Raw genomic sequence first — 27927 nt, forward strand, 5'->3', positions numbered from 1 at the left:
CAAAGAAGTGACAAGATCAGGAAAAGTAGAACTCAAAGTTAACAAGTGCATGCAAGATCAATGATCTGAGAAACAGGTCAAAACTACTTAGACAAAAGGCAAATTTATGAATCAAAATGGAAAAGAAGCAACAATTTCCAAGTGTGTGACCAAGTTTAATGATACATCTGTTCTCTGAAACACTTGACCATCAATAACATTTCATGGGTTATGATGCCCAGAATGTTACTTCATAGGTGTTTTATATGAATATTTACAAAGACTTTCAAAATTCAGTGGCACTAAACAAACGAGAAGAACTTAAAACTTTAAGCTACAATGCTTAAAAAATGTAAACAGTTTATTTTACATAGTTGTAAAATATAAGAACTTTCTAATGCAGCTTAATTTTATCTGGAAGGTGAATACATCCTGGTGCCCATGAACAAGGAATGAGAGAATTCTTTACACAAGTATTGTGCTCCAGTGTGCAAAAAAATTATATATAAGAAAGGAATCTAAAGTCCACAACAATTAAAAGACAACAAAAAAGTTTTCACATCCTGAAGTTGAGAAATTTATAAAAACATTTACACATGGTTGCTGACCCATCAAAAACTTGCACAACTTAAAATTCTGAACAATAGCTACTACAAATTCAAGATCTTTCTCAAATGGAATTTTGTGCAAAGATCAGACTAGATCATTCAGCATTTTTCCAGCCATACCTCCAACCTTCCCTTCCCGTCCCCATTCCTGACATCTAGTGGCCACAAGCACCACTAAAATCCTTTTGATATATGTTCAAATTAGTGCACGTAGCCAAAAGGCACACACATGTGTGAATACATTTTCGTGCAGAAACCTGTGCAGGTTCACAATTACATTGCAAAACAACTGTTCGTAGAAAGTTTAGAGTCTAATGTTTGGCAGGATTATTCTTACACATTCCTTTCTATTCTACAAGCCCAGGTGTTAATAGGTAGACACTGCTTTCCGAGGATCCAATATTTGAGTAGTCTTAAAATAAAGATTTAAAAATAAAATCAGCCTGTAACATTATTATATTAGATACTTTACTTTTGCCTGCATTATTTATGGAATTTTAATCCCACAGTACCATAGCTTTATGCTGTCAGTTGCAAAACAACTAAGATACATATTTCTTTTTGTTAATGAAGACTTTGATTGCTCCAGTAAAGTCAGCTGATAAAAGCACTTCTGTGTGATCTGTCTTCAAAGCTCCTTAATAAGGAAAGAGAATAAGCTGTTAGTTCATTAAAAGCAAAATTTTTTTAAAATTAAACTCTCATTAAAAGATAATCTACCACCGTGACAGCCTTCTTCCTCTATCACATTCCTGTTATCTAGCCAATACTTCAAGAAACATCTGCATTTCTAGGAGAGGGAATTTTAGTTATATATTGGTACAGCTCTACCTCTTAAGAGCTCAGGTGTAAAAAGAATAATCCTAAAGTACACAGGACAACAGCTATGCCCCTCACTTCTCATTCTCTCAGGTTTTAAGAATGCAACAGCTGCATAAATGTTCAACCGCTAAGGTAGAAATATATATCCATGCCACTGCAAGGACTTTTAATCTCAAGAAACCACCCTCCCAAATTGAAAGCTTCATAATCTTTTCCTCCTCATACCATGGTATCAAGCAGAGCTCATCTTAAAACACCTACCAGAGGGTATGGTATCTGATGTTTCAGAATCTTCTCCCTTACTTTCAGCCTCTTGCTTTTCAGAAGTTTCCAGTGACACCATCAAACCAGGATTTGGAGCAAAAATCGCAGATGTGACCACTGCATTGTGTGCTTCAGAAAGACAATCCAATTTTGATTACCTTGTTTCAAGGAATTGTTAATTTTACAAGAATAGCAGGCATAAAGTTTAGTAAATATCCAAGAATCTCAGGGCTAGTGGCACCAGGTAAGCTCATCATTCAAGGAGCAACTGTCCTTGTTTTATAAGCTTAGGGATCTCAGAAGTTCCTGTAAGTGCCCAAAACTAACTGGCAAGAGCTCCAAAACACGTTTGATATAAACATGGTCCCGCATTTCCCAAAAACTGTGTGTTTGTAGGAGATAAGAGTTGCCTTTTTTTTTTTAAATCCTGCCATGAAAGAAAAAACATTTTCATTTGTTTTCAAAGCTACTTTTCCATAAAGGATCTAAGGATTCATAATTATTTTGATTAGTACACTTATACAACCAAGTTCTGCCTGCTAAACATTACATTCATTCAGAATCTCTTACTGAAGCTGGACAAAGTCTTAGCTACTCTGTCTCTTGCCATCCCAATCCTGCATCTGTAGAGATTTGCCTGTGGACAAGGTTTTCTGAGAGTCCAGTTATTGAAAATCCACCAATTACAATGCATCTTGCTAATAATTTGTTCAAACTAAATGAATAGCACTGCTGAGCAAATAAAAACTAGAAGATAAAAATACTTAATTTTTTAAATCATATGAACTTTGATAAAACAAAGATCAAAGGTTGATTTTTACCTTTAATGCCTTCCCAGAAATCATTACGGTCTCTTCTTACAGATGTAAACTTGCTCAAGTCATGGTATGTACTCCAAATATAAACGTACTTATCTTCCGAACCACTTACGATGTAGGTAAAGTCATGGCTAAAGATTCAAAGAAGGAAACACATTACTTTTCTTAGCTGTTCAAGCAACTATTACAATAGCTCTCCAGAGGACTTGCAGATTTACAAGTGTAACCAGGCTAAGTTCACAATTCAAACTGATCCTTTATTTTAGTGACTGCAGCTCAAAAACATAAACAGTCAAAAATGAATGTGCATGCAAGCTTCCTGATGCTCTCCATCTGGAAGAAAAAATAGTTCTCATGAATAGCACACAGAAGCTGTTCCCCTGCAGCTTCCAACATAGATGAGGGTTAATCTAACAGCTATACTAAGCAACAAGAAAATGGCATAACCTTTAAGTGCCATTTGCATCTGTTTGAGTCTGGAACCTGTGTGAACACCTGAGACTCTGTAACAGGAGTTATTTACAATACAATCACGGGCAAAAAAAACCCACATTCAACATGATTGTAACCAGATAACTGCATAATGCACACTGACGGAGACAAAACGGTACCTGCAAATCCAACTCAGTACTTACTTTTAATTTACCTACTGCATGAATATGCTACATATCTGAACTCTAATGTTAACTATGCTACAGCCCTCTAAGTAGAGATTACTTAATTTGGGAAATTGATCTTGAGCAAGGGGGGCTGGACAAGATGACCTCCAGAGGTCCCAACCTCAGCTATTCTGTGAAATACTGTGTCAGCCTTAAAGATGCTTTCAAAGGCCAACAGCTGACAATCAAGATTAAACTTGGCATTATTCATTAAGCACTGCCGCCCTCCTCTGCTCAAACATCCAGGTTAAACAGATACCCAAGTGTTTTTCCTCTTTGGCTTCTGCAAGACTCAAAGAGGGAATAGAACAGATACTCTTTTCCCTCTACTCCCTCTCTTTTATTACCTTAAAAACCAGTATTTCCATGACAGTCACAGTAATATACTCAAACTCAGAAAAGCATCCTAGGCCAGCACAGAGAAAGATGACAAAAAAGAATTCCAGCTCAGATTTGCAGGCTGTTTCCTGACAGTGATGATACACAGGCAGTGACCAACAGCCTTGGGCAACAGTTGGGTGACCAACACATCTGCAACAATACCTGACAAAATTAAGGAAATAAAACCTATTTATCATGGAGGGGAGAAAAGAGGCAGTGTCCCAGCCCCACCTGTTCTAGCACAGTTCCTGTATTTTCAGCAGTAGTAATGGACATGCATCGTACTGTCATTATGAAAGGATTCACTCATCCACAGAAGCTCCCTGCTTGTAGGCAGCTTTGTCATTCTTGACTAGAGCCTTTAGTTACCTTTGTATTCCAAGCTAAGTGACATTTCAGAGGCTCAGCTGCATACCAAGGTAAACAGATTATTTAAACGAAAGCCTCCGTACTTCAGCCACAGCATTTCCCAAATCCAACAACTCCATTGCTATAATACTGTCTTACCTAAAGCTGGCTTTGATTTGGCTGCTGCTGTTGACATAACCTTTGTATTTCATAGATAAAGACAGATCTCTTAGGTCATACAATCGGATTCTGGAATCATTTGATGTCACTAGTATCTAGAAAAGAAATAAATAAAATTTAGAAATGGAAGTCATTAGCATGCCCAAGAAGGAGCAACAGAGTTCATTCAAACAGTCAGAATTCCCAGTTCTTTTGATAAAAAAGTGACATAGACAAATAAGAGGTCTAAAGAAGCAGAACAAGATTTAGACAATGACATTTTTCTCTCTCATATTCTGTCAATGGATAGAAGACAACTTCAATGTCAAGATCATCCTGACTAGTCTGAACCAGAACAGCTGCTCTTTACTGAAGTCAAATGTGGGCCCTAAGAACAGTCATCAATTTGCAAAGGATATTTTGGAACACGTTCCACAATAATATAGCAGACCAGCTATTCTACTGAGGTAAATTTCTGGAGAGTCATGAGCTATCAGCCATGAAGCACAGATCAGAGGCCACTGTCTGCTATATAAACAAACTGAGCTTTTCTTGGTTGATGTGCGTTTGCTTCCTTTTCACATTTTTCAGATCAGAAGCTTAAATGTACTTATAAGGAACAGAGAAGTCTATGAAAGGGTCATCAGAATGAGTAAGGGCATTCAGCTGATTAGCCTTTTTATGGTACCTTAGAAGTGGAGCAGATTGCAGGTTAGCAATAAGTCTCAAGATGATGCTAGGAAAAGGGTATAGCAGAGTAGCAGTCAAATACTGACCCCTACTTATCTAATCATTTATGCAACAAAGTTGTGACAACTCTTGGAACACCATTCCCATCAGATTAAAGAGTTCATGCTGAGCTGTGTTTCATTACATCACCTAACATGCCAACGCACAGCATTTGACGCAAACCCAAAGACACTATTGGTTCCTGAATCTTCCACGTCTTTGGAATTAACTAATTTCTGTGTCATTGATAAGAATACAATATAGGTGATAACAACTGGTGATCTACTACTCTAGAGCCAGCTGTTGACCCAACATCACCCCTGAAACTTTGTATACAAGTGAGAAACTCTCCAGCTTTAGATTACGACTTTAATATTCAACAGCATGTTTTTTGCTTCATGAGAATTTGACCCTTTCAACAGAAGGCTTCAGCTTAGACTGAAGCTAAACAAAAGGACCGATTCTGAAGAACAGACTACACTTGTTTGGATAACAGCTTCTGAGCTTTCAGCGTTTTTACCAGCTTCTGTATGAAGCACATTTCCAAATGAATATTAAATTAGAGAGAAGTTATCTATGCCAAAGAAATTTTCACTGAAAGCCATCTGTAAGCATTTTCTCACCTTTACATTAATCAGAGCATAATGTCATTTTTAAAAAAGTCTATTTTACCACTATTTAGTATTGTATTAGTCTAAATCAGCAAAGTGTTCATTTTAGTAGTGTTAAAAGACTTCTGATTTAAATCAGTGACTACAAACAAGACTTAGCACAAACTTATTAAACATTAGATACAAGTATCAGACTCCAGTACTGAGCCACAGTTGCACTGAAAGACAGTACCTTATTTTCTCCAGGCAAGGGTTCAATGCCAGTAATTTTTCTTCCAACTCTATTTCGGCCTCTGGTAGAACGCACATGTATTTGTGTATGGTACTTCAAGTGCTGAAAAGATATTAAAATGTATCCTGATTGGAAATAATTGTGTAAAAACTTTAAACTATTTTGCTTCAAGTTCCAATAGGGTTTTTTCTCAATATTTAAATAAGCACAACTTTTAAATCTGTTTGTTATTTAACATGAAAGAAATACACAGTCTCAAAATCTTTTTACCTCCGTGTCATAGAAGATGCATCTTCCATCGTATGTGCCTATGACTGCGTATTTGCCATTCTGACAGAAGTTGGCAGCTGTAATCAGTTTTGTCTGCCCATCTACTTCATTCCATAATGCCACTTTTTTGTCAGGAATGTTCCAGAGTCGGAGCTTCCCATCCAATGAACCACTTAAGAAGTACCTGTCATCCTGAAAGGACAAACTACATTAATCTCCGCTTGTGCTGAGTATGCCCCGATTTCCTTAAAACCTTCCTGCCGCATTTCCAAACAGCATCTCTCCAGAACCTCCCAAATAAGCGCTCTCAGTTGAGTTGATTATAATGTTTAAGGCGGCTGAAAAGACAATGTTAAAATTACTGGTAAATGGAGTTCAATTTCTTACAGATTTTTGACAAGATTACACACACGCAGTGTGTATACCTCAAGTTAGAAAATTGTTCAGTTACCACAGTTACTTTTTACCCTCTCAACATAAGTTAGAAAAATACTAACCTTGTCAGGAGTTGAAAGCTCCTTTCAGAGTTCCCAATTACCAGTTATGTATGTTCAGGGAACACTGAAAAATGCTTTTCCTCTACTTGAGTTTTATTAATATTAGGAAGCTTTATTACAGTATTTTTAAAAAAATCAAATAAGATAGGTTGGAAGGGGTCTCTGGAGGTCTCTGGTCCACCTCCCCTGCTCATAGCAAGGACAGCCTCAAAAGTTTGGTCAGGCTGTAGAGGTTTATATCCTGTCAAGTTTTAAACATCCCCAAGGATTCTGTGGGCTCTGGACAATCTGTTCTATTTCATTATGATTTTCTCCACTAATATTTAATCACAACACCCCTCACTGGAAATTCTGACTTTTCACAAAGTAACTCAAAACTATACCAGCTGTGGTGTTATAGCCAACAGACAATTCACTTTCCACATCATGCTTACAAATGGTTAAACCACATAGACACTCCTGGCAAAGTTTAATGAATATGAATTTAAAGTTCCTGAATATTATCTAATAGGGATATTTTTAAAGTGCACAAACTCTATTATTCAATTATTTTTTTTTAATTGAAAATAAAGGGGGATGACTCTTGTAATTTCAAATTCTACCTCTCTAGACGAAAGAGGGCAATTACACTTACCCTTGGATGGAATGCTATAGCAGTGACAAAGTCTATATGCTGGAAACAGCAAAGACATTCTCTTCTTGATATGTGCCACAGTCTGACAGTCTTGTCCATAGAAGAAGAAAGCAAGAAGTAATTCTGTGAAACAAGAGAATTCCATGGTTATTAATAGACACAAAAGTAACAGAAAATACTGAAGCAATCTGATTGGTAAAGTCTTACCAATTTCTCTGTTGCCATGAAATTCAACATTTTATCCTTTCAAATAAAATGTTTTATCCAAATTATCATTACTCATCGGTACTTTCCTTAAGCCCAGTACACTGATGCTCAGTCACAGAAAGTTTTCTGGAAGAATCTCAATGGAAATGAATACTTGGAAAGTAGTTACAGTATTCAGAGAAGAAACAGCACAACAGGCTTCAGAGAAGGGATAAGAGTCTCTCCTGTCTAAGATCCTTCAGCCAGACTGTTCTTAAAATTACAACTGTATTCCAATGTGGAGAATTAACTGAAAAAGTTTTATGTGAAACATTTTGAAAGTTAAGCACAAGTTAATTCTCTAATTTTAAGATATATGTATATATTCAGCAACTTTAGAATCTGTACACTGCATAAAACCAGTGAAGCATACTGAAGACAAGAAAAGCAGTAACAGCATAAATCAGAAATCACACAGCTCAATGGAAATTCCTCCCACTCTAAACAATTTAACTTCACTATTAAATACACAATTGTAATTGTTACTAGCTTGATTTTTTAATTCTTTTTTAAAGATGACTCCTAATTAGAGAAGCCCAAGAAGTTTGTTCATTTTATCCCAACTATTTCAGCTGGAATAAGTGTTGTCTCTACAAATCTTTTCTTTTAACTTTAATGATCGTTTTGTGTTGTTTAGCTGTATGGCAACTGACAAAAGAAAACAATGAAAACACAGGAGAACTGTGTAGTCTGTATTAAGGTGCCTTACTTTAGACCAGGAAAGATCAAGAAGATCTGCTGTATGCCCTTTGTATTTGCAAAATGGTCGTTGACGAAATGGGGCATTTTTATCATCTGGGTCTTCATCAACTCCACTGCAAATCTATCACAGAAGGGTATAGAAACATTACAAAATGTTAGCTGGAAAAATTAACAATAAAGCAATTACTGCTTACAAAAAGTACAGGGCCAATAAGAATTTGAAGAAAAACTCTTATGACTTCAAAATAAACAACACTGCAGTAATAAACAACCAAAGTAAATTTCAAGTACAACGGGCTGTGAAACATCATTTGAAATTCCAAAATTAAGAAGCCCTACGTTTTCCATCCATACAGCTTTTATTCAATGGGATACACTTGACAGCAATTTAAGCAAACATCTGAAGATAAGCTTTTGGAACAAAGTATATCAATCTTGAAAACTGCATTCCATTTTAGAATATAAACTGTGAGTTAAAGTTTCCATGTTTCTAGTGCATATCAAGAATGATAACTTCCTAATAAGAGCCCCTTTCAGAATAAACATGTGCAAAATGAAAAAAAAAAACCCTAGAAGTTCCTATGCAAAAGCTCTCCAGCAAAAAAACCCTCAAAACAACATCCCTGGTGTGTGTGGCTAAGCAAGCCTCTTCACCTACCTAAGGTACGGAAAGATTCCTGCCTGCCTCCCCCCTGCCAAAAGAGTGCACATTAAATAACGCTACTACTAAAATCTTTGCTTCAACCCTCATTTTGTCATGTGTTTCTTACACTACTGGAAATGAAAAATAGAAAAAAAAAATAATACTTAAATACATTAATTTTAATGGCAAGTTTACTAAAGTATCTGAACACTCTACAAGTAGGAGTGTCTTAACACTTGTGGTCAGTCATGTTCCATTTTATTCTACACAGATGTGAAAAATTTAAAAACATCAGGTTTTATTATGCTTCTGAGTATCCCATTGTTGAGTTTGGCCTTTCTCAGAAAAGACATCATCAAGTCAGATATTGACCGTAAGTAATGCTCAGAGGCAAAACACTAAGACGGGAGATTCAACAATGTAGGTTTTTTTCCCCCCTTTAGCATTTCAGTCAGAAATCTACTCTGGCAGAAGGCCACAGTGAAGCTATGCAGATTTTGTAATGCATGGGATAACAGTATTTGAAGGTGTCTATTGATAAGACAGTTTGTCTATGCCTCAAAGACACAGGCCAAGAACTCTCTAATGTGTGTTTGGATAAAGCAACAATGAAGATCTGGCATTACAGAACAACGCAACCCCCTACCTCTTGCCCTCCCAATACCTAGCGTACATACCCCTGCATCAGTATCAGACTTTGAAGAGTTCAGACTTTCTTGAGATGGGGAGGGAGAGACACGGCCTAGAACACAGGCAGAAACCCCATGGTCAACTCTAAGTTCCCAAATAACTAGAATTTCTAGTGTTTTAGAGCTCTAGCAATGCATAGAAAGATACCTTCTGTGTTGTACTTCATTCGCATGTTATTGAAATAGTCAAAAGCATTCTTTAAAACCCATATTCTTACTACGTTGTCCTGTCCTGCAGATGCCAGTAATCGGCCACAGTGAGAGAACTTCATTGTCCAAACAGCACCCTGTCAAAATAAAAAGATCATTGTTTAAGTTACATAAAGTGCCTTTTTCCATACCAAAAAGTCTTTCTATAATGCAAACTGTCAAGATTCAGGACATATACAAGATACCACAAGTAAAATAAATTGTAGATCAAAACACTGAAAAGTAATTGTTAAGACTGGTGGATTGCACAACATACTTGCAAAAACAGTTTGAAAGAAACAGCCCACAAGGCAGCTTACTGTAGAAGAGGAGTTAAGGGAGCTCAGTGCTACCACAGCGCTACCACAGTACATAAAACTGATACAGTTACTAACAGTCAGCAAGCCAGGGTTCTGAGTGACTTATAACCTATCTGATCTGTAAAACGGGCAAGTATTTGCAGCTGCACCTGAAGTTAGCACAAGCTGTGCTAACACTTTTTTTTTTTAAAAATAGAAATTGTGCTTGGTTACATCAATTCTGGCAACCAAAACTAGTACTACATATATTTGTTAAATTCAGAATTGGCATGAGGATTTTGCAAAGCCTGTGAGGACAACAATTCTTTCTCCATTGCAAAGTCCAAAGAGTCAGTAGTCAATAAAACACAGTACCACACAAGCAATATTCCATTTCCTCCTGTTATTTAATGAACAGCATTTAATTAACAAATTAGGCATTTGACTCCACCAACCTAGCATCCTTTTAGGATGCTTTTGGGGAACTTCCTAGGTTTTAAGAAGTCAAAAACTGGCATGACGGAAACTAACACAGATGGATTACAAGTAGGACTGGAAACTTTATTTGTAGATGACAAGCTTGAACTTTCCAGTCACTAAACTGATTGCTGTAGGTCATTATCCTTAGCCTAACACTTAAAGATGGGGGACTGTTTCAATTGTTGTCAGACAGTTGCTGTCAGTAGAAGAATCTGGGAAGTCTGGAATACTAGAATGTATTTCAGAATCTGCAGGGGAACATGCACACTTCCAACAGTGATGAATAGGTGGGTTTTCTGCCTCATTCTCCACAGGCATCTCTGCAAATATCAGATCCCGGTCTCTCCTCTCCTTATGATTCTGATCCACATGCCCCATTAATCTCTCCCCACTCTTGCCTCCAGAACCTATCCAGTATTTCTGTTCAATACTTATGTTCATATCTCTAATAGGCAGACTAGTTTATTTGCTGAGCAGGTCAACCCTGCTGCTCTGTGCTCAGTTCTGGTAGTAGAATATAGCCTATTTCAGCCTAAATTTGTAATTGCAGGAACCAAGAAACCAAGTACCACTCAATATGAAAACTCTTTCAAGGAAAAGCTCTTGGGAATCCCTGAAGCCCGAGTATCTACAAACTTTTTTTTCCTGAAGATCTGATCAAACCAGCCAAATTTTCATTTCTTGCCAGAATGTTATTTTCCAGAATGGAACTGCTCTTCAAGAAGAATAAACCTGACAGTGATTTCTGGAGGTCACCAAGTAGATGAAAACTAAAAGTTGAAACGCAGGCTGAACAGATTCAGCAAAACCACAGATGACATTTGAGAGACCTACCATATGCTCTCCACTGAGATCCTGAACAACTTTAATTTGTTCAAAATCGTAAGGTCCCTTGAAGCCGTGTGCTGCTTTGAACTTAACTGGTCTTGTATATGGCATCCCTTCATCATCACTGGAAGAGGGATCATCTTGATCTGTATGGAAGACTAAGAGGAAAACAAATTCAGCAGTACGTAACAGCACATATTTAATCTATAAGTAAGCATTTGCCAATACTTTTTGGTAGCAGATTAGTCTTGAATCAGCAAATCTGTATAGGCAATATTAAGATCTTAAAGCAAAACAAGAATACTGTTGCATCAAGATCCATAAATACATCTACACTAATTTTAGGTTGCAGTGGATCCAAACACTTAACACTCAAAATAAGAACTGCTATCCATTTTTGTTCTGCCCCTTTCTTTGCAATGGGTTCATTCAGCAGATCCTGCACTAAGTGATTTCTGTCAGTTCAATGTGTGCTGAAAACTATCCATTTCATTGTATCGGTTTCTTCTGACTGAATACACTGAAATGGCCTGGTGATTTGCCCACAAAGCATAAGAATTGCAAAAGAACTGCGGCAAACAGCCAGCGGCAACATAAGATGCTAAAGTGCAGCAGTTCCATGGCACTTATCTCAGGCTGTGATTAGATTGGCTTACTGCAGTACTAGAAGTCTGTCTGCAAGAAACACTGATGAAACAAGAAGGGAAGAATACATTTGTAGTTGGGAAATCTTCTAACAGAAGCTCAAGCTATATGAGAATTCTAATGGTGGCACTGGTTATCAGAAAAGAATCTGATTTTAAAGTAATGACGACAACCCCTACTTCTACCTTTGCTGGAATAGCTTTCCAAGAAGGTTTACATTTTGATATCCAGACAGCTTTCTAACAGCACAACAAAAATTACAGTATTCAACTGGCTTACCTGAAACAGTCTCTCAACTACTACTTTACAAGAATTCATCCTTGTAACCTGCTAGTCTCAGAATCCCTACCAAGCTACAAGCTTTAACTCTAAAAAGACACATCAACTGTACAGTGGTAATGTACAGCAGTATACGTCCCTCAGATAGCTTTGATTCCTAGAAGTCCAAGGATAAACAGACTATCCTATTAAAAAAAAATATATATAAAAAAGTCAGTGTCACTGACCTTCATCTCGAACGCTCTTAACTTTATTTACAGCACGTTCACCGTATTCTTCAGCAAGGTGCTTTGCTCGCTTTACAGACTTGCCAAGGAACTTTTTCAGCTGGGTCCTTAAAAAGGAAGGGCACTTTTTCAACACAACACTGGCAAATTCTCATTTTGTGCTATTATGAATCAATAGTTTTGATTTGAAATGCAATATTATCTCTTTCCATTACTGCTTCTTAAAATAAGCATTTAATTTGCCAGCAGTCATGTAATCTTCAGTTTAATTGCAGAGCAATGGGCTTATGTAAATTCAAGTATCGCTTGTACTTAAAAGGTAACTTGTTCAGAAGCCAGAAGGAGAGCTTCAGCTTAGAAAAACAAAACCTGCCTTTTCTTTGTAGGGACATGAAACAGCATCTTACGTTTTTTGTTTTAACCTCCCTCCATCAGAATCGGTTTGCTGTGTCTGCATTTTGTCTTCATCATCAGACTGTGCTGCATCGTTACTAGGAAATACAGAAGTGATTGTTTACTATGAAATCATAATGAATCGAAATTGAATGAAACATTAGTAAAGTAGGATCTGCATTTTAGGATCCATCTTTATTCCTTCATGTAACACATTGGGAATACATGGACGTGATGTTAATCAAGTAACAAAACAGATCTTTCAATTCTTCAGCATCTTGATACTAAAACTGTATACACACTCCAGATGCCAAAGACACATTACTCCCTTCCATAAATTCAAAACTTTAAGCTTATTGTGACACTTTGAAAGCTAAGAGCAGACCAAAATACATTACATTACTAGGAACTGATAACATGCCACCTTGTTCTCATACCTTGCTTTCCATAGATCAAATAAATTAATACTGGTTAATTCTGAAAAAGAAGTTTGTACACAGAAGAGTACAGTTCTACAGAAGAGAGCTTTCAATGACAATACAGCAATGCAAAAAACCTAAAATTGTCTGATGCGTAATTCACATAAATCTAGGTCTCGGGGGGGGGGAAGTAGACTGACACAATTCCCTAATGATTAAGAAACTGTATTTTTCTATTAAAGTTTACAAACAGACTCAGTTTTAAACATTAAGAGGGCCTAAAGCCCTGCTGAGGACAGGAAAACCTCAAAGTAGTCAGCTACGCTGATGACCACAGACCTTCAGAGCACCAAAGTCTACTAAATTAAACACTGAAAAAGCTACAGGAGGTGGTAGCATGAACAACATATAGTACTTGAACATAACTGTATTTAATTCAGTATAGAAATGTCAACATTTAACACATCAAGTGCTAACTGCAGTTCAGCTGGATTTTCAGAGATACTTGCCTGTCAAGTTCCAGCAATATCATCAACTTTTAGTTAACTTAAAAGAATTCAATAAACAGCCTAGTTCATAGAGAACTGGGAATTAGCACTCAAATTAGTCAGAGATAGATGAATTGCAACTCTCTTTACTTGCATAAGAGCTGCCTCCATGTATGCAAAAACTACAAGAGCAACAGTATCGGAAGGAGCTAAAAGCTATCATCATTCATACCTGACGTATTCTTTAGTTCTCCTCATGATATGCAAAGTTAGGGGATTAATGCCTGTTGGCAACTTTTCTTCCGCCAAACTCAGGGGTATTTCTTCACCTGTATCAAGGTTTTTTATCATTACGCTTGCTAGAATTTCCTACGGAAAAAATAAGATGTGAAATCAAGATGACTTGATTAGACTCCAAAACCTAGGGCAAAATATAAATCATCTGATCTTACAGATTATTTACCTTAATGGGAAATTCTGTAGCCCACTATATATTTATTTTACAAAGACTAAGTTTAAGTTAAAATTGCCTTTAGTGTGTTAGCGCAAACGTTATCAACCACTATACACAGATGAACAATTACACGTCATCACAAGCTTCAACTTCACAAATCAGAAATGCAGGTGTAGAGACATCAGCCACTGCCTGTCACCTCCCATGCTAATATGAAACGTATTAGGTAATTAAAAGATTTTGAAGTTTTCCCCTTTCAGATATCCTAACAGCTGTAGCTTAGATTTAGTCAAAGACAACCTTTACCTACAGCAAAAAAGCACTTAGACCTAACTCGTACTACACGAAGGAAAAGGGTTTTTTGGAGCATCTCATGATCTGTTCATGATCATACATCTGTTTAGCACCAGCAAAAAAGCTATACACAGATATACGCAAATAAAAACTGGCAGCAGCTTGATAACATCATTAGGATTAATGGAAGTTATTAACTGAATAAACTATTTCTTAATGTTAGGAAAATCATTCTCCTACTGCTGACTCCTTCTCCTTTTAGACACATGACAAAACACCAAGTTTGCTGGTGTTCCCTCACATTGAAATCTTGTAACATGTTTGCATAGCTACAAACAGAAACTCATAGCATTTCAGGTCTATTACAGCTCACACTTTCAAACATTAATACTACATATGACTCAGGGACCACAAAGTGCTTAGGTGGACAAAGCGTGCATGCCATCACTCCTGTTTGCATCCCTGGTCACAGCATACAGGGGTTCAGAGCACAAAGACTGACGTGTGACTACTCCAATTCATTTGACAGATGGGAAAAGCAAGCACAAGAATGTACTATGTACAGACCACATTCATTAATACCTCATCCGTGAGCTCTCTTCCAGAATTAGACCTGGGTCTTTGTGGTCCAAGTACTTCATTTGTTGTTTGGCCATCAGCTGCTTTACCATTTTCCTGAAATTTTGCAGACAGAACACATTATGTCTAGTGTAACACTAAAGTGATAGAAAATGTTCCAGTTATTGAACTTAAAATAGTTTCCCGATACCTGTGCAGTGACTATTTTATCTCCACTAGTTGCACTTGCCAAATCCAAAGAAGGCTGAGAATCTTTAGGCATGCCTTCTGTCACTGTACTTGGAGTTAAAAGACCACCAGCTGTGAAGTTCTCTCGAGAAACTGAAAAGAGTTTCATATTAGAAAGAGCAGCACAACAATTGCCATAGATGGCCTACAGATTGTTAGAATCGTAACATCATACTCCTGAACACCCTTTCTACAAGTTTGATTTTTTTTTTAAACATCAACTGCCACCAAATCTGCCTTATCAATTATATATTTCACATGTATTTGTAGGCAGAGGCATGATTTCGCACCTAGTCTTCTTAAGTTTTATTAACAATTTTTTGTCATTTCCCTAGTTAACCCAGTGCTACTCACTTTCATAAGACCCAAGTCTACCTCTTGACTTGTATTACTATGCAAAAACAGGTTGCACACATTTTATTTCAAGTAACTTTTTTTAGTTTCTGTATTGATGAGGCAACTTCTCCTTGCTACAAAAGTAGCTATTCTGGTAGGAAATGTTAGTTTACAAGAAAGGCTATGAATTAGGAACACTTGTAATGCAAAAGGGTATTTCTCCACTGTAAGAAGCTAAGATTGTTGAAGAATTTTTTTTCCTCATTTAGATGTCAACTAAACTAAAATCACAAGATTGAACGATGCTTCATTCAAAACACAAAAATAGCAACCACGTACATAACTAAAACCATCTAAAATAGAATACTTGCCTTCTAAAACAGGTTTTTGCACTTCAAAATCCAGTTCACTCTTCTTCTTCCGGGGTGGTGGAGCCGGCCGTGCAGGTGGTGGTGGTCTTGGAGGAGGAACATTTGTTGGAGGTGGTGGCCGTGCTGGGACAGGCTTCTTCGTGCTAGCAACTATATCAGGTTCTACAGTAAGCTGTCTTGGTGGTTTTGCTGGAGGCATTTCTTCTGCTGTGGAGAGGTCTTTGGTAGATAAATCTGAAGCCACTTGTTCTAAAGTATTTGCCTCTTTCTTGTCTGTTATGTCCTCATTTTTTGATGTTTCTTCTTGTGCTTCAGTTTCATCCATCTTATGGTCAGTTGCATTTGTTACTTTTGTTAGTTTATGAGATTCCTGTTGCTCAGAAGTAAACAAAAGCTTCCCTGACTCCAATTCAGTGTCCTTACACACACTCTGATACACCGGCTCTCTAGGGTCTTCTTGTAATGACATTTTAGCAGCTAATACTTCTGGAATACTACTAATGATACCTGCTCCAGAAATCCAAGCATTTGCATCTGAAGTTGGAACAGTCAGTTCTTTTCCTCTAGAAGCTAAAGAATCATCATCTAGTTGTTGTGCCTTCTGGCTTTCTTCTATAATACTGTCAATAATCTAAAAAGCAAAACCAAAACCATTCTACTGTTAAATAGCAGACATTTCTAGGGTACACTTACCAGTCAAGTCTGTACAACACCCACAAGAACTCTTCCACTGAAGAGCTGCTTTGTATACAAAATATATTTTGCTTAAAGATTCTGGAGATCTAGATGCAGAAATAGGTATAACTGAAAAATAAAACAGAGTGACTAATTTCCATTCCTCTTTAATATACTTTGAGAGAAAGTTAGGATACAAGAGCTGTTCACTCTTCAGAGTTCTCATGCACTGCTAAATATGATCCTGTAAGTTATACATATAATTCAACACTGGTGAATCCTAAATATGTTTTTAGAATGCTTAGTTTCATATTTACCCTTTAGATGGACACTCTTACTCATGTTAACAACAAATTCTAACCTATGTTAGTTTCAGGATGAAGACTGGTTATTAAATTATTTAATATTTCTAGTGTGATGCTGGAAGCGCAAAGCAATATTTCACTAACCTCTTTTGAATCATCTTGTTTCATTTCTTGTACAAAAGTTTCATTTCCAGCTTTGTGTAGCTTGCTGTCCGTATCCTATGGAAAAAAGATCGTAGATACCGTAAGATGAAGGTAGTAAGTCCTTCAGTAAGATGATCTAACAAAAATATAGCTACAACAAATTAAATAGCATAAAGGACAAGAATTCTGCTACATTTTCACACATTACTGCTGTCAGATAGATGTTTAAACAGTAATGCACAGTATACATGAACAGTGTTTCACACCACCATACACAGAGAGAAAGCCTGCACACTATTAAACAAAAAAGGCAGTTATCTTTAAAAGGTTTCAACCTCAACTAAAATAAAATTTAAGGTAGCATGAAGTTTAGAGAAACATACACATTAATAATCTGCAGCAAAGAAAATCCATATTAAAATATTTTTTTCTTTATCAGCTTGTGAGAAAGGATGCAAGAACTGTATTATCACAACATATAATCAAAACTTTTTTAGAAATTCCCAGGTTAAGTCAGGCAGATCTATCAAGTGGTTACAAATATGCCTTTGAGGTTCTGACACGGAATCTTACATTCTACAATTTATTCCTAGTGCACATTGTCTATTTTTGCCACCACTCATCTTCATGCAGATCCTTCCAAAATCTAAATAAACTGCAGCAGAACAAATGAAATGACTGGATTTAAGCAAGAAACAAGAACATTTTTGGAACATTTGGATGACAGACTGTGTGAATATTCAAAGCTGAATATACTATTTATTCTTTATATATGTATAATCAACACTACCCGGATATTACACTACTGAGGTGAAGTCAGCTTGCAGTTTAAGAAGTATAGTTTTGAGATGTGCAAACAGCATCACTTCGGCATATCCTACCAAACAAAGAATTAATAAAAGCAATTCACTAAAGGTGGCCTCGTGTGCCAAAATAATGTAGTAAATCTTTATAATAGTTTTAAGTCTTATTTAATAAAAAAAAAATAGTTAAATAAATCATACTTAAGACAGGCAGCCCTAGAAATATTAGAATTAGATTACACTTTGGGTATGTTAAGTATGGATATTCTATACGAAGTCTTAAAACAGAACTGCAAACATTCTAGTTGTGAGCGAACACATTCATCAATTCCTGAAAAATCTTAGAGTCAGAAAAGCAAGTAGTTTACACCATAGAAAGACACTGCTTTAACCTCAGTTAATATGGTCTAGTAGGAACTTCATCACATGCCTTCTGTTCTACCTTATATATGCTTCTAGGCAATGTGATCAATATTAGCAATATCCAAAGGGGAATCTGATAGAATCCTTGACATTGGAAGGGATCTGTGGAGATCCTGTAGTCCTCAAAGCACAGTCAACTAGAATAAGTTGCTCAGAGATGTGTCCAGTCAGGATCTGACTATATCCAAGGATGGAGACGGCACATCATCTCTGTGCAACTTGTTCCACCGTTTGACCATCCTGCACAGGCTATTTGGTGACCAAAGCTGCAGATAAAATCCTACATTTGTCTCACAAAAGAGAAAAACTCCTCACAACTGGCTTAAAGAATTAAGTTACTGAGCTTAAAACATTAAGAAAAAACAAACACATCTCAACCGATTCCCTGAGTTGAGATACAGAACAGCTGTTCTACTCCTCCTTCCTGTCTACAGATACAAAAGTCTCTTCTGTTGAGGTCAGCAGTCCTCCACTGTCTCCCCACAATGTTAAAGCCCCCAAAGGCTAGCTTTACCATTATAAACTATTTTTGTTAAGCTATTAATTTAATTCTGCTTATACAGTTTTGGATATGCACAAGATACCTAATCTCCACATTAAACAGGTATTTTAAAAGACCTCCCCGTATTTTTTTGGACCTTGACAAGATTTAGAGTGACTGTCTAGTACAGATATTTAAGAATTTTCTCCTTAGACTTTTTTTAGACACTTAGCTAGTCAAACAGAATCTTTATAGCATACTAACATACTATAATATGTTTGGAAAAAAACACACAACTCTTGTAGACATCCATCTTTGAGAGTTCTGACCTCAAGAAATGGCATATCATGCAGAGACAGCTGCAATTATAGAAAAATTATTCCTCCCTCTCCACTCCCTCCCCCTCCTTCCACAAAGTTTTTCTAATCTAAATGCAAGTTCTACTTTGCTTTATCACTAAAATCTATATTCAAAGGTATGATGACCTAAATACCTAAGTGTAATCAGTGTCTACAGAAGCCCTTTCTATTAATTTCTAATTTTATTGACCTTAAACTCACACACCTGTTAAACTTTGGACTTAGGAAATATTTCTTACCCATTCCAAGACAAACTATACCATTAGTCACACATTCACTCAACTGATACGGTACCAAGCAGAGAAAAAAGTACTTTTTCCACCTTCAAAAACTTAGCTTTGAACAAGTGACTTCGGAAGATACTTAAAAAAATAAGAAACCTACAAGCAACATACAGAACTGCATAGCTAATAATTCAGTCAACAATACATTAAAGTTAGTTTTGAAGTTCATTGATTGCACTGAATTTAGTCAGAACTATACAGTGACATTTCTCGAAAGGCTTACACATGTAATACTTAATCATTAAAGGGACATTAAACAGAATACAAAATAGGGGATAAGCCTCTGTTCCATAAGAGATACCGTAAGATATGGTATCACTGTAAAAAGATTATTGATTCAGAACAGAGTGCTGCTGACAAATCAGAAACAGTATTTTCACTACTATGTCCCAACACTTTGCAGACAAAACTGTCAAGCCTTCTTTACTCTATGTAACAGTGTTGCATAGCATCACCTTTGGCCCTTCTGAGACCAGGAAATGAGTGTTATTTGTACAAGGCTCCAACTCCTCGCTTACTGTGCGCCAGATTCAGCTGCATTGTCACTATGAACAGATGCAGCATACCAATTACCTGCGTGGGAAGTGGCAACGCTGTCTCATTAAGCTAAATATAGTGTTTTAGCTTCGCATAACCTAGAGGGAAGGCTTATGAAGTACAAACACTAAGATTTCTCTTATTTTGAAGACAGAAGAGAGCAAAGTCAACTATTTCATATAAATCGAAACCAAAAACCAAGTGCTGCAGAGGCTTGCTTACTACTCACAAATCACTTGAAAGAGGGTAGTCTAGTAATTAAGTAGAGCTCAATTAAATTGCACATATACATTTCAGAATAAAATCAGCTTCAAGACATGTTAACATACCTTAAATAAAAGTAAAGTTGGAACTTCAAGAGACATAAGCACAACAATTGCTACCTACAACAAGAAAAGCCTATAATCTCCTCTCTGTGTAGATGTTAGGGCTACCGTACCACATCTACTTTAGGTAGAAATGCTCAACATTACATTCATCAACAAGCATTTGATTGACTTTAAGAAGAAACTCACCTTTAATACATGGGATCCAACTTTTGTTGGTGACCTGTTAGAAAGAGAAGACAGACTTAGGTAGACCTCCAAGAAAAAAAATCTCTTGACAGTAAGCTTCATATTAAACAGTCTATAATAAAGTCTTCCTTTACAGTGAATTTTAGACCAGCAACAAAGCGAATGCTTCTTATACCACTCCTTTACACAAAAGGCTCCAGAGTGAAGTGCTCAACTGTCTACAATGCACAGATCCACAGCTTCTACAATACCTGAAAGTTTCTCAGCAGAATCTTCTAGAAATCATATTTCTATCACCCTTTTCTAATAAACTGATGGTATTCAAAGTACAGATTAAAAAACATTTCGCATTACAGAGAATTTAAAATTAGTGTGTACAGGGAGCACAGGGCGGACATCAAAGAAACCAAAACCCTGAGAAAGCAGAAGTACAAATGCTCCAGTATCTTGCAAATCAAGTGCCTGAACCCTAATCTGTAGAAGCAACACTATCATAGCCATTCTGCCCTTCAGCCTCTCTAGTAAACATAAGGTCTTGTTTCTAATCATGACACTCGGTATAAATATAAGTATTTACACTATAACAGGAGGGAACTAGTTTTGCACTACTTCCTAAAACGCATACTCTGAAACAGTGAATTTGCATTAGCATCCACTCACACATAACCTCTCGTTTCACTAATTACACAAAAGAATAAGGTATCTTAGGGGAATAGTATCAAATAATTACTTCTCTTCAGGTCACCACTCAATCCAATCAGTGAACGGTCAACTCTCAGGATATCCTGAATTTACATTTTCCACAAGATTTTCAGAATTCTAGAAGATATTTAAATATTGAGTCACACTGCTTGCTCCGACTATGGGATCTTACTCATATATAAAGATGTTGAAAGGCTGGACCAGGTGATCTTTCGAGGTCCCTTCCAAACTGGGCTGTTCTATGATTCTATTAGTTTGTCAGTCACAAGCAGAGACCAAGTTACAGACTACTTCCTTAAAAGCTTACTACCAAATGAACTACAACCTGGATTGTACAAGCATCCCAGCTGGCTACCAAGGTCAGTGACACTTGACAACTTTGAGTATCATCTTGTACCAAGCAATACAGACAAATATAGAGATCTCAGTCTAATTTGCCTCTCCTTCCTCCAAAATGATGGTTTCAAGGGACAATACCTTCTGAAAAAGAAAACTATTTCCATTTCATTTTTAAGAATTTCAGTTCTTCTCTTTACTGTCTGAAAGCATTTCATCATAAAAAGAAAAGATCACATTTATACAGCAGAGTTAAGTGAACAAGAAAGTACAGTGGATTAGTATATAAAGACTGCATCATTTGTAACTAATTTAACACCTTAAACCTAGAGCTTCTGTCCAGATGTTGACACTTAAGATGCACAATATCTGTAACACCGTTGAGAGGCATAATCCTCCTAGAAGCTGCTAACCCCAGTGTGCAAAAAAGAGCAAAATCAGTACTTTGACCTGAAAAAGCAAACAAATCTTTTGTCTTCCAAAACATATTGCCATGAGAGGCCATAGCCTGTGTTGAATTTCTGGTTTCTGAAACATTTTCAGTTTCACTATCAACTCTTGGATTTCCTTAGAAATAGTGGCAGAAATGCGTGTCAGTTCATTAAATCCACAAGATGACTTTAACAATAAAATATATTTATAATTACAACATTACTGCCTATGCTTCAGCAAGGTGTAAGGTCCTATTGTATAAGGCATTGCTAAGACTTTACAACCTAAATAAAATGCAGATCCCTCAACTGCAAATAGATATTTTAGTTTTCTATTGCGACACCACCAATTAGCATGTCACTTCTGGTACAGGCAAATCATTCCTCCACTGGTAACACAAAACATGAGGTTCAAAAGACATTGCTACCCTTTCAGACTTCTTTAGCCAATTAGTTGTGTGGAAAATTCATACTCAAACTAAAACAGATGTTATTTCCCACTCTCATGCTTTACCCTGGGAAAAAGCTGCTCAAGTGGTAAAGGTTACAGAGATAGCAGATATAGAATATGCTGATAGCTTGATATAGCACACATACGTGTCTTATGTTAAGGTGAAGCTTTGTCCTTGAAATTACACGCTTTTAAAACACTGCCAAGCTTCCATAACTGTTTGGCAATAATACCACTTTCAGATCAGTTTATAATACAGCCACGTAAATTTAGTGGCTTGCCTGAGATTATTTGAGCTATGTGTTTATAAGCACCATCGCTCCCTTAGTCATGATTAGCTGCTGCTTATGTGCTATTACATTTATAAAGACAAAGTCACTCACAGAGTAAGTTCGGTAACTGAAGTCTCTTGTAGTTCAACATTACTCTGGAACGGTCTTGCCTTCCCAGCCACTTGAAGTTACCAGCCTTCTCCACCCCCCAGTTTTACTTTAAGGCCACTGGTTTTATGGATGCAGTATCTGAAATGGCTGCATTTTTAAAAAAGTATATACAGTGGCAAAAGTGTCTGAAAAGATTTATATGAAGATAAATCCAATGATCAAATACTGATTTTGCTTTGAAAGGTCTGTAGCTTTACAGGGTTATCAGGCAGAACATCAAGACTGAGATATGCCACAGAAAATGTCAGGCAAAAACTTAATTTTGTTGTCTAGTATGATTGTTTAGTTTGTTTAAAAAATTATAACAATAGATCTTGTAGGCTGCATTTCACATAAAACACTTCTAACTAGTTTTCTTACATACCACCAGTTTAACCAGTTTAACAAAGTTTAACACCAGTTTAACAAAGGAGGGGTTCAAGGTTATCTACAAGGATTAAACAAAATTCAAAGAAAAATCCCATTTCACCTGCACAAACATAACCCGATGCCTGATCAATCTGAAAGTCAAATAAACTCCTGAAGAACTTTTTTTTTAATTTATTCAGCTGTCAAATTCATCCTAATACTGACCAGACTATAGGAAGCTGCCATTCCCACTATCAGGTAGCTCCAGCCTAGTACCTATTTGAAATAAGCTTCACATTTTCAACCCATTGTTGCTAAGTTTTGTGACAGAAAAAAAAAAAACAAAACCAAAAACATTCAGCCCACCAAAAAAAACAATGATGTGAAAGGCTGGTGTTGGTCAAATCCCAGAACCACACTGCCTGCTTTCCTGGGAGGATATACATTGTTACAAAGCAGGTGTGCTACCAGGCAGATGAAAAGAAGTTTAAAGTATATGTATAGTAGCAGTACACTGCACAGAACATACAGGTTCAGCAACCAGCCTACTAACTGTATTTACTGCTGTCCTTCAGCTTGCAGAAGCACACGATGTTTTTCTCCCTCTAACCTATGGCTGGCCTGGAAGCTACAATTATTCTTGATGTAGCTCCCTGTGGCAGTCCACACCTTCAAAACCACAAGGATTCATTACTGCAATGCACTGTTTGGGTTGCCCTTGGAAAGCGTTCGGGAACTTCAGCTAACTCAGAACACAGACTTGCAGTGCTGCAAGTCGCTACAGCAACATAAGTAACACTTCACACTCCATCTGTTTGCTGCCAAGATCAGTTTTGCATGTTGGCTAAAATACACACCAACAAAAAAGTTTTACTAAGCATGTCCCATGTGTCAACAGGGCACAACTTAACATTATCTAGCTTCCTACACAGAAGAAAACTAGATTCTTCAGGAAAAGCATCAAAGCAACTTCAAAAAGACAGGACTACTGAAGTTCGAATTCAAGAATTGAAAGTAGCAAAAGATATTTCTCAGTATCTACACCATCTCTTGAATCCAGTGCCTTTTGTTTGGTTTCTCATAACAATTTTTAGGATACGAGTACACAAGGAACAAACTTGCCCCTTACTGTTAGGCATATGATGTTCAAACTATTAGGTCTGACAGTTCTTTGTTTCAGAGTGGGTGGATCACTTTTCTTATAAATAAAATATAAGAGGGTCTGTCACAAGCCTGCATCCAAACAAGTGTGCCTTACTTCATATTTTCCTTCTCTCAAAACAACATCCTCCTTCACGGAACAGTTCAAGCCTCTAAATTTCAGGGTCTTTTTCTAAATCTCTTCTGTGGTTATAGTCTTTTGAAAGCAGAGTGACAGAGATTAAATAAAGGCCTCTTCTATCACACTACCTCTCCCTCTCCACTCCTCTGGCTACTCAACAAAAAGATGCCTTCACGAACCAGTCCACAAAGGCACCTAGATCTTTTTTCCAGGGTCTAGAAAAGCATATAGAAACAGACATTGTTTGGGACCTAGTTATCTAACAGAGGGACACTCTCCACGCATCCTGTCAAAAGTCAAATTACATGTCAAAGGCAAGATCTACAGCAGAATTGAAGCATACAGGCCTGGCCAGAGGCGATACAACAGTCTCCAAACATCTGGTTTAAATACACTTCACCTTATGGAAGTCATCAATCCAGGAGAGCTATCTCAGTCCATTATCATCTGGAAGAAACATTTTGTAACTAGTTCTGTAATTTTTGCCAATTAATTCTTAAAGAGCACCAGTTATAGATGTACTTGAGGATGCAGATATGGTGCTTTCCTTGAGAGAGGGGCTTAAGCATCAGTACCTATTGACTTACAGTAGGAATTGGGAGCTTACATCCAACTTGAATATTCCACTCTTCCGCATCACAAAACAATTAATAAAACAAATAAATAACAAAGAAGTCAGCAAGTTTACATAAACAGTTGTCACCACCTTCAGAATTTCTGTATCAGCAGTTATTAAACTTCCCCACACGAAACTCGGGGCAGGGGGGAGGAAGCTACAAAACCCACATTTTTAATGAGGGCAAATATATCTACACTGCTTTGCTACAAACTGGCTATAGCACATGCTACCAAAAAGGATTCCCAAGTGTTTTTGCTGATCATCAGAACACTGAATGCACAAGGAAATGCCTCAAACTGCAGAGGGCAATATGCACTTGTTTCCAGTTGCCCTTCCTCCCACGAGAAGGTTTTGATTTTTGTTTTGTGGGTCTCAACTCAATGCCATTACACATGCACAGGTCTCAAAACTACAATCTACAAGCCTGCTTCCAAGAAATGTCAGAAAATGTGAAATTAGCTCTTAAGAAATCTCAAAGCTTATTTAGAGAAAATACTCTCCATGTTGTTAGCACAGATTCAAGAGCAGACTGAATTACAGATTCAGTAACTGAATTGCAAACTAAGCCCTCTGAGATCACCTCCTTACTTGACTCAAGCTGACAGAATTCTATTGACTTGAGTCAATGATGCATGCTTATAGGTTATGGAACAGCAACAGAAAAATTAAAAGCATCTTTCTTTTTAATTTCTAGTGAGTCACTTCATATTATCAAGTTCTGCTCAGATACAGGTGGGGGAAACCTGTAAAGTCAGGACATATGGCATTATCTGTATCAAATAAAAGGTAGGATGTGCAGTTGGGCCAGATTTAATGGCTCACTTCTACCAAAAGGTCTGTTTCCCCCTTCCCACCTGTGGCTTCTAGCCACATAAATCCCACACCTTCACCCTCTCCTGTCCCCACCCTGCCAGGTTCCAGCTGTTTTAACTTCTAGAAACAGCAAAAACGATTCAATTTTTCATCTGTTTTCAATTACTTTCAATTAGTTTGAGTTAAAGCAACTCATAGAAGAGTCTGATGATCACTAGTGTCAAAGCAAGGTAAGTAGTTGGAGCAAAACCTCATTTCAGCACAAATGCTGTTAATTTGGCTTACCACATCTTGCAGAACTGTATGCCAAGATATGCTTTTCACCAGGCTATGTAAAAAGTTAAGCTCAGAAAAGCTTTGATACAGGATGTGTGGGTGAGGAGAATAGATCTAGTCTTTCCTTTGTTCTAGGCATCCAGTGACCACTGACACAGATTAAAACAAGCCCTTAGTCAATTATTAAAGCTTAAAATGGATGGATCCCACAATCCATATCTTATTGCTCTTTGAACAAGCTACATGAAACCTCATCCTGCAAGATCAAATAATAGAGAGGTTTGGTCCAGACTACATGAAAAACAGAATTGATACAAGCCATAACCTGTTTAGTACACAACCGGAAAAAGATATTTAAAATTTAAAAAGAAGGAGCGTATTTGGCTAACATCAACAATATGGTGACACAGTTAGTTTTGAGATAACAGCACTAGGAATCTACATTATAAAATGCTGTTAGAACTTCACTACCCAGAACCATACACTGGCTAAATACACGAAGCATCGAAGCAACACCATTAAAAACAAATGACAGAGCACACGAGAAGTTGTTTTACACACAGCAACTGTTAGCCTGTTGCTGAAGAAGCTCGCTCTCTTCTGTTTCCTCAGAAAATCTGTTACTTTCATTATATTTCACGGATTAGTTCTGTCGGTCCCGATTTCATCTCCACACGTCTCTTCTAAAAACTACGTATTGCCAGCCCAAGGAAGACAGATATGATCTCATCAAGATAATGGCTACTGCCATCCCCACAAGCCTTAGAAAGTACATGGAGAGCTGCTCGATTTCTTCGCAGCCTCTTGACTTTCGGGCTTGCCGCTCGCTCGACCAACCCGCCGCCGAGCGCAGCCCCGCCTGCCCGCCGCCAGGACGGCCGAGCACCCCGCGCCCCGGGCGCAAAGCCCTGTGCTTTCAGGCAGTGGGACGCAGGGCTGGGGGCAGACCCTCATTCCCTCCCCGCAGGAGCTCCCCTACGGCCGTAACGGTCGGGGGCGGCCGCCTCCCCTCAGGGCCGCGCTGAGGAGGGGAGGGGAGGGGAGGGGAACGCAGGGCAGGGCAGGGCGGCGGCCGCGCCGGACTCACGGCGCGGGGGAGGCGCCCGCCAAGTGCACGTCCTCGGGCGCATCGTAGAACTCCTCGGTGTCGCTGTCGGAGGCCATGACGGCGCCGGGCCGAGCCGCACCGCGCCGGGCCCAGCCGCCGGCAGCGCAGCGCAGCGCAGGGCGGCCGCCGCCAGCTCCGGGCAGGACAGGACGGGCTGGCGGGGGCCGCGCGGCTCTCGCGAGAGCGGCGCCGGCCCCGCCCCCTGCCGGGCGGAAGTGCGAGCGGAGCGGGGAGGGAGGGGCCCGGCGCCCGCGGCGGCCGGCCTCGCCCTCGCGCGTGACGTCAGGGCTCGGGGCGGCCTCGCCGCGTGCCCCCGGCTGCGGCGCCACCTGGTGGAGTAGGCGGCGGCGCGCGCAGCGGGGGGTCCCGGGCGCAGCGGGGGGTCCCGGGAGCAGCGGCGGGGTCCCGGGAGCAGCGGGGGGTCCCGGGCGCAGCGGCGGGGTCCCGGGCGCAGCGGGGGGTCCCGGGAGCAGCGGGGGGTCCCGGGAGCAGCGGCGGGTCCCGGGCACAGCGAGGGGTCCCGGGCGCAGCGGCGGGTCCCGGGCGCAGCGGGGGGTCCCGGGCACAGCGAGGGGTCCCGGGCACAGCGAGGGGTCCCGGGAGCAGCGGCGCGCACCGCGCACCCTGCACCCCGCACCCGGGGGAGCCGCGCAGCCCCAGCACGGGGGGGGACGGTCCGGTGCTGGAGCCCCCCGCGACCCCCGCCCGGCGGCGGTGGCTCTGCAGCACCCTGCCCGTCTTCCTGCTTCTCTCACCGCTGCTCTGTCACGGAGGTTGCCCAACCGAAGCCGT

General features: G+C 38.8%; 1 protein-coding gene across 3 annotated transcripts; it reads right to left on the reverse strand.

The window, feature by feature from the left end:
• Window positions 1-319: 319 nt before the first annotated feature.
• On the reverse strand, window positions 320-27311 carry WDR44 (WD repeat domain 44). 3 transcript variants are annotated; one of them, XM_072877001.1, is made up of 20 exons: window positions 27115-27311; window positions 20327-20360; window positions 16925-16999; window positions 15801-16431; window positions 15056-15186; window positions 14869-14961; window positions 13771-13907; window positions 12646-12729; window positions 12239-12345; window positions 11094-11245; window positions 9440-9578; window positions 9280-9344; window positions 7967-8080; window positions 7012-7134; window positions 5881-6072; window positions 5611-5712; window positions 4039-4154; window positions 2495-2622; window positions 1671-1802; window positions 320-1221 (listed from the first exon to the last, which is right to left on the reverse strand). In XM_072877001.1, the coding sequence occupies exons 1-20, from the start codon at window positions 27189-27191 to the stop codon at window positions 1130-1132; spliced, it is 2724 nt and encodes a 907-aa protein (XP_072733102.1). In that variant the 5' UTR covers window positions 27192-27311; the 3' UTR covers window positions 320-1129. The 3 variants fall into 3 exon arrangements, with proteins under 3 accessions (XP_072733102.1, XP_072733101.1, XP_072733103.1); XM_072877000.1 differs by having other exon boundaries at window positions 320-1224; window positions 27115-27310; XM_072877002.1 differs by lacking the exon at window positions 27115-27311 and adding an exon at window positions 26589-26607 and having other exon boundaries at window positions 320-1224.
• Window positions 27312-27927: the final 616 nt, after the last annotated feature.

The sequence above is a fragment of the Ciconia boyciana genome, chromosome 12 (genome assembly GCF_034638445.1).
Source record: "Ciconia boyciana chromosome 12, ASM3463844v1, whole genome shotgun sequence".
Taxonomy (NCBI): Eukaryota; Metazoa; Chordata; class Aves; order Ciconiiformes; family Ciconiidae; genus Ciconia; species Ciconia boyciana.

Coding starts and splice junctions, on each gene's coding strand:
- WDR44 (XM_072877000.1), bottom strand. CDS start 27,191: ATGGCCTCCGACAGCGACACCGAGGAGTTCTACGATGCGCCCGAGGAC. Junction 1,803..2,494: donor TTTCTGGGAAGGCATTAAAG/GTAAAAATCAAC, acceptor GTCTTTCTGAAG/CACACAATGCAGTGGTCACA. Junction 1,225..1,670: donor ATCAGATACCATACCCTCTG/GTAGGTGTTTTA, acceptor TTCCTTATTAAG/GAGCTTTGAAGACAGATCAC.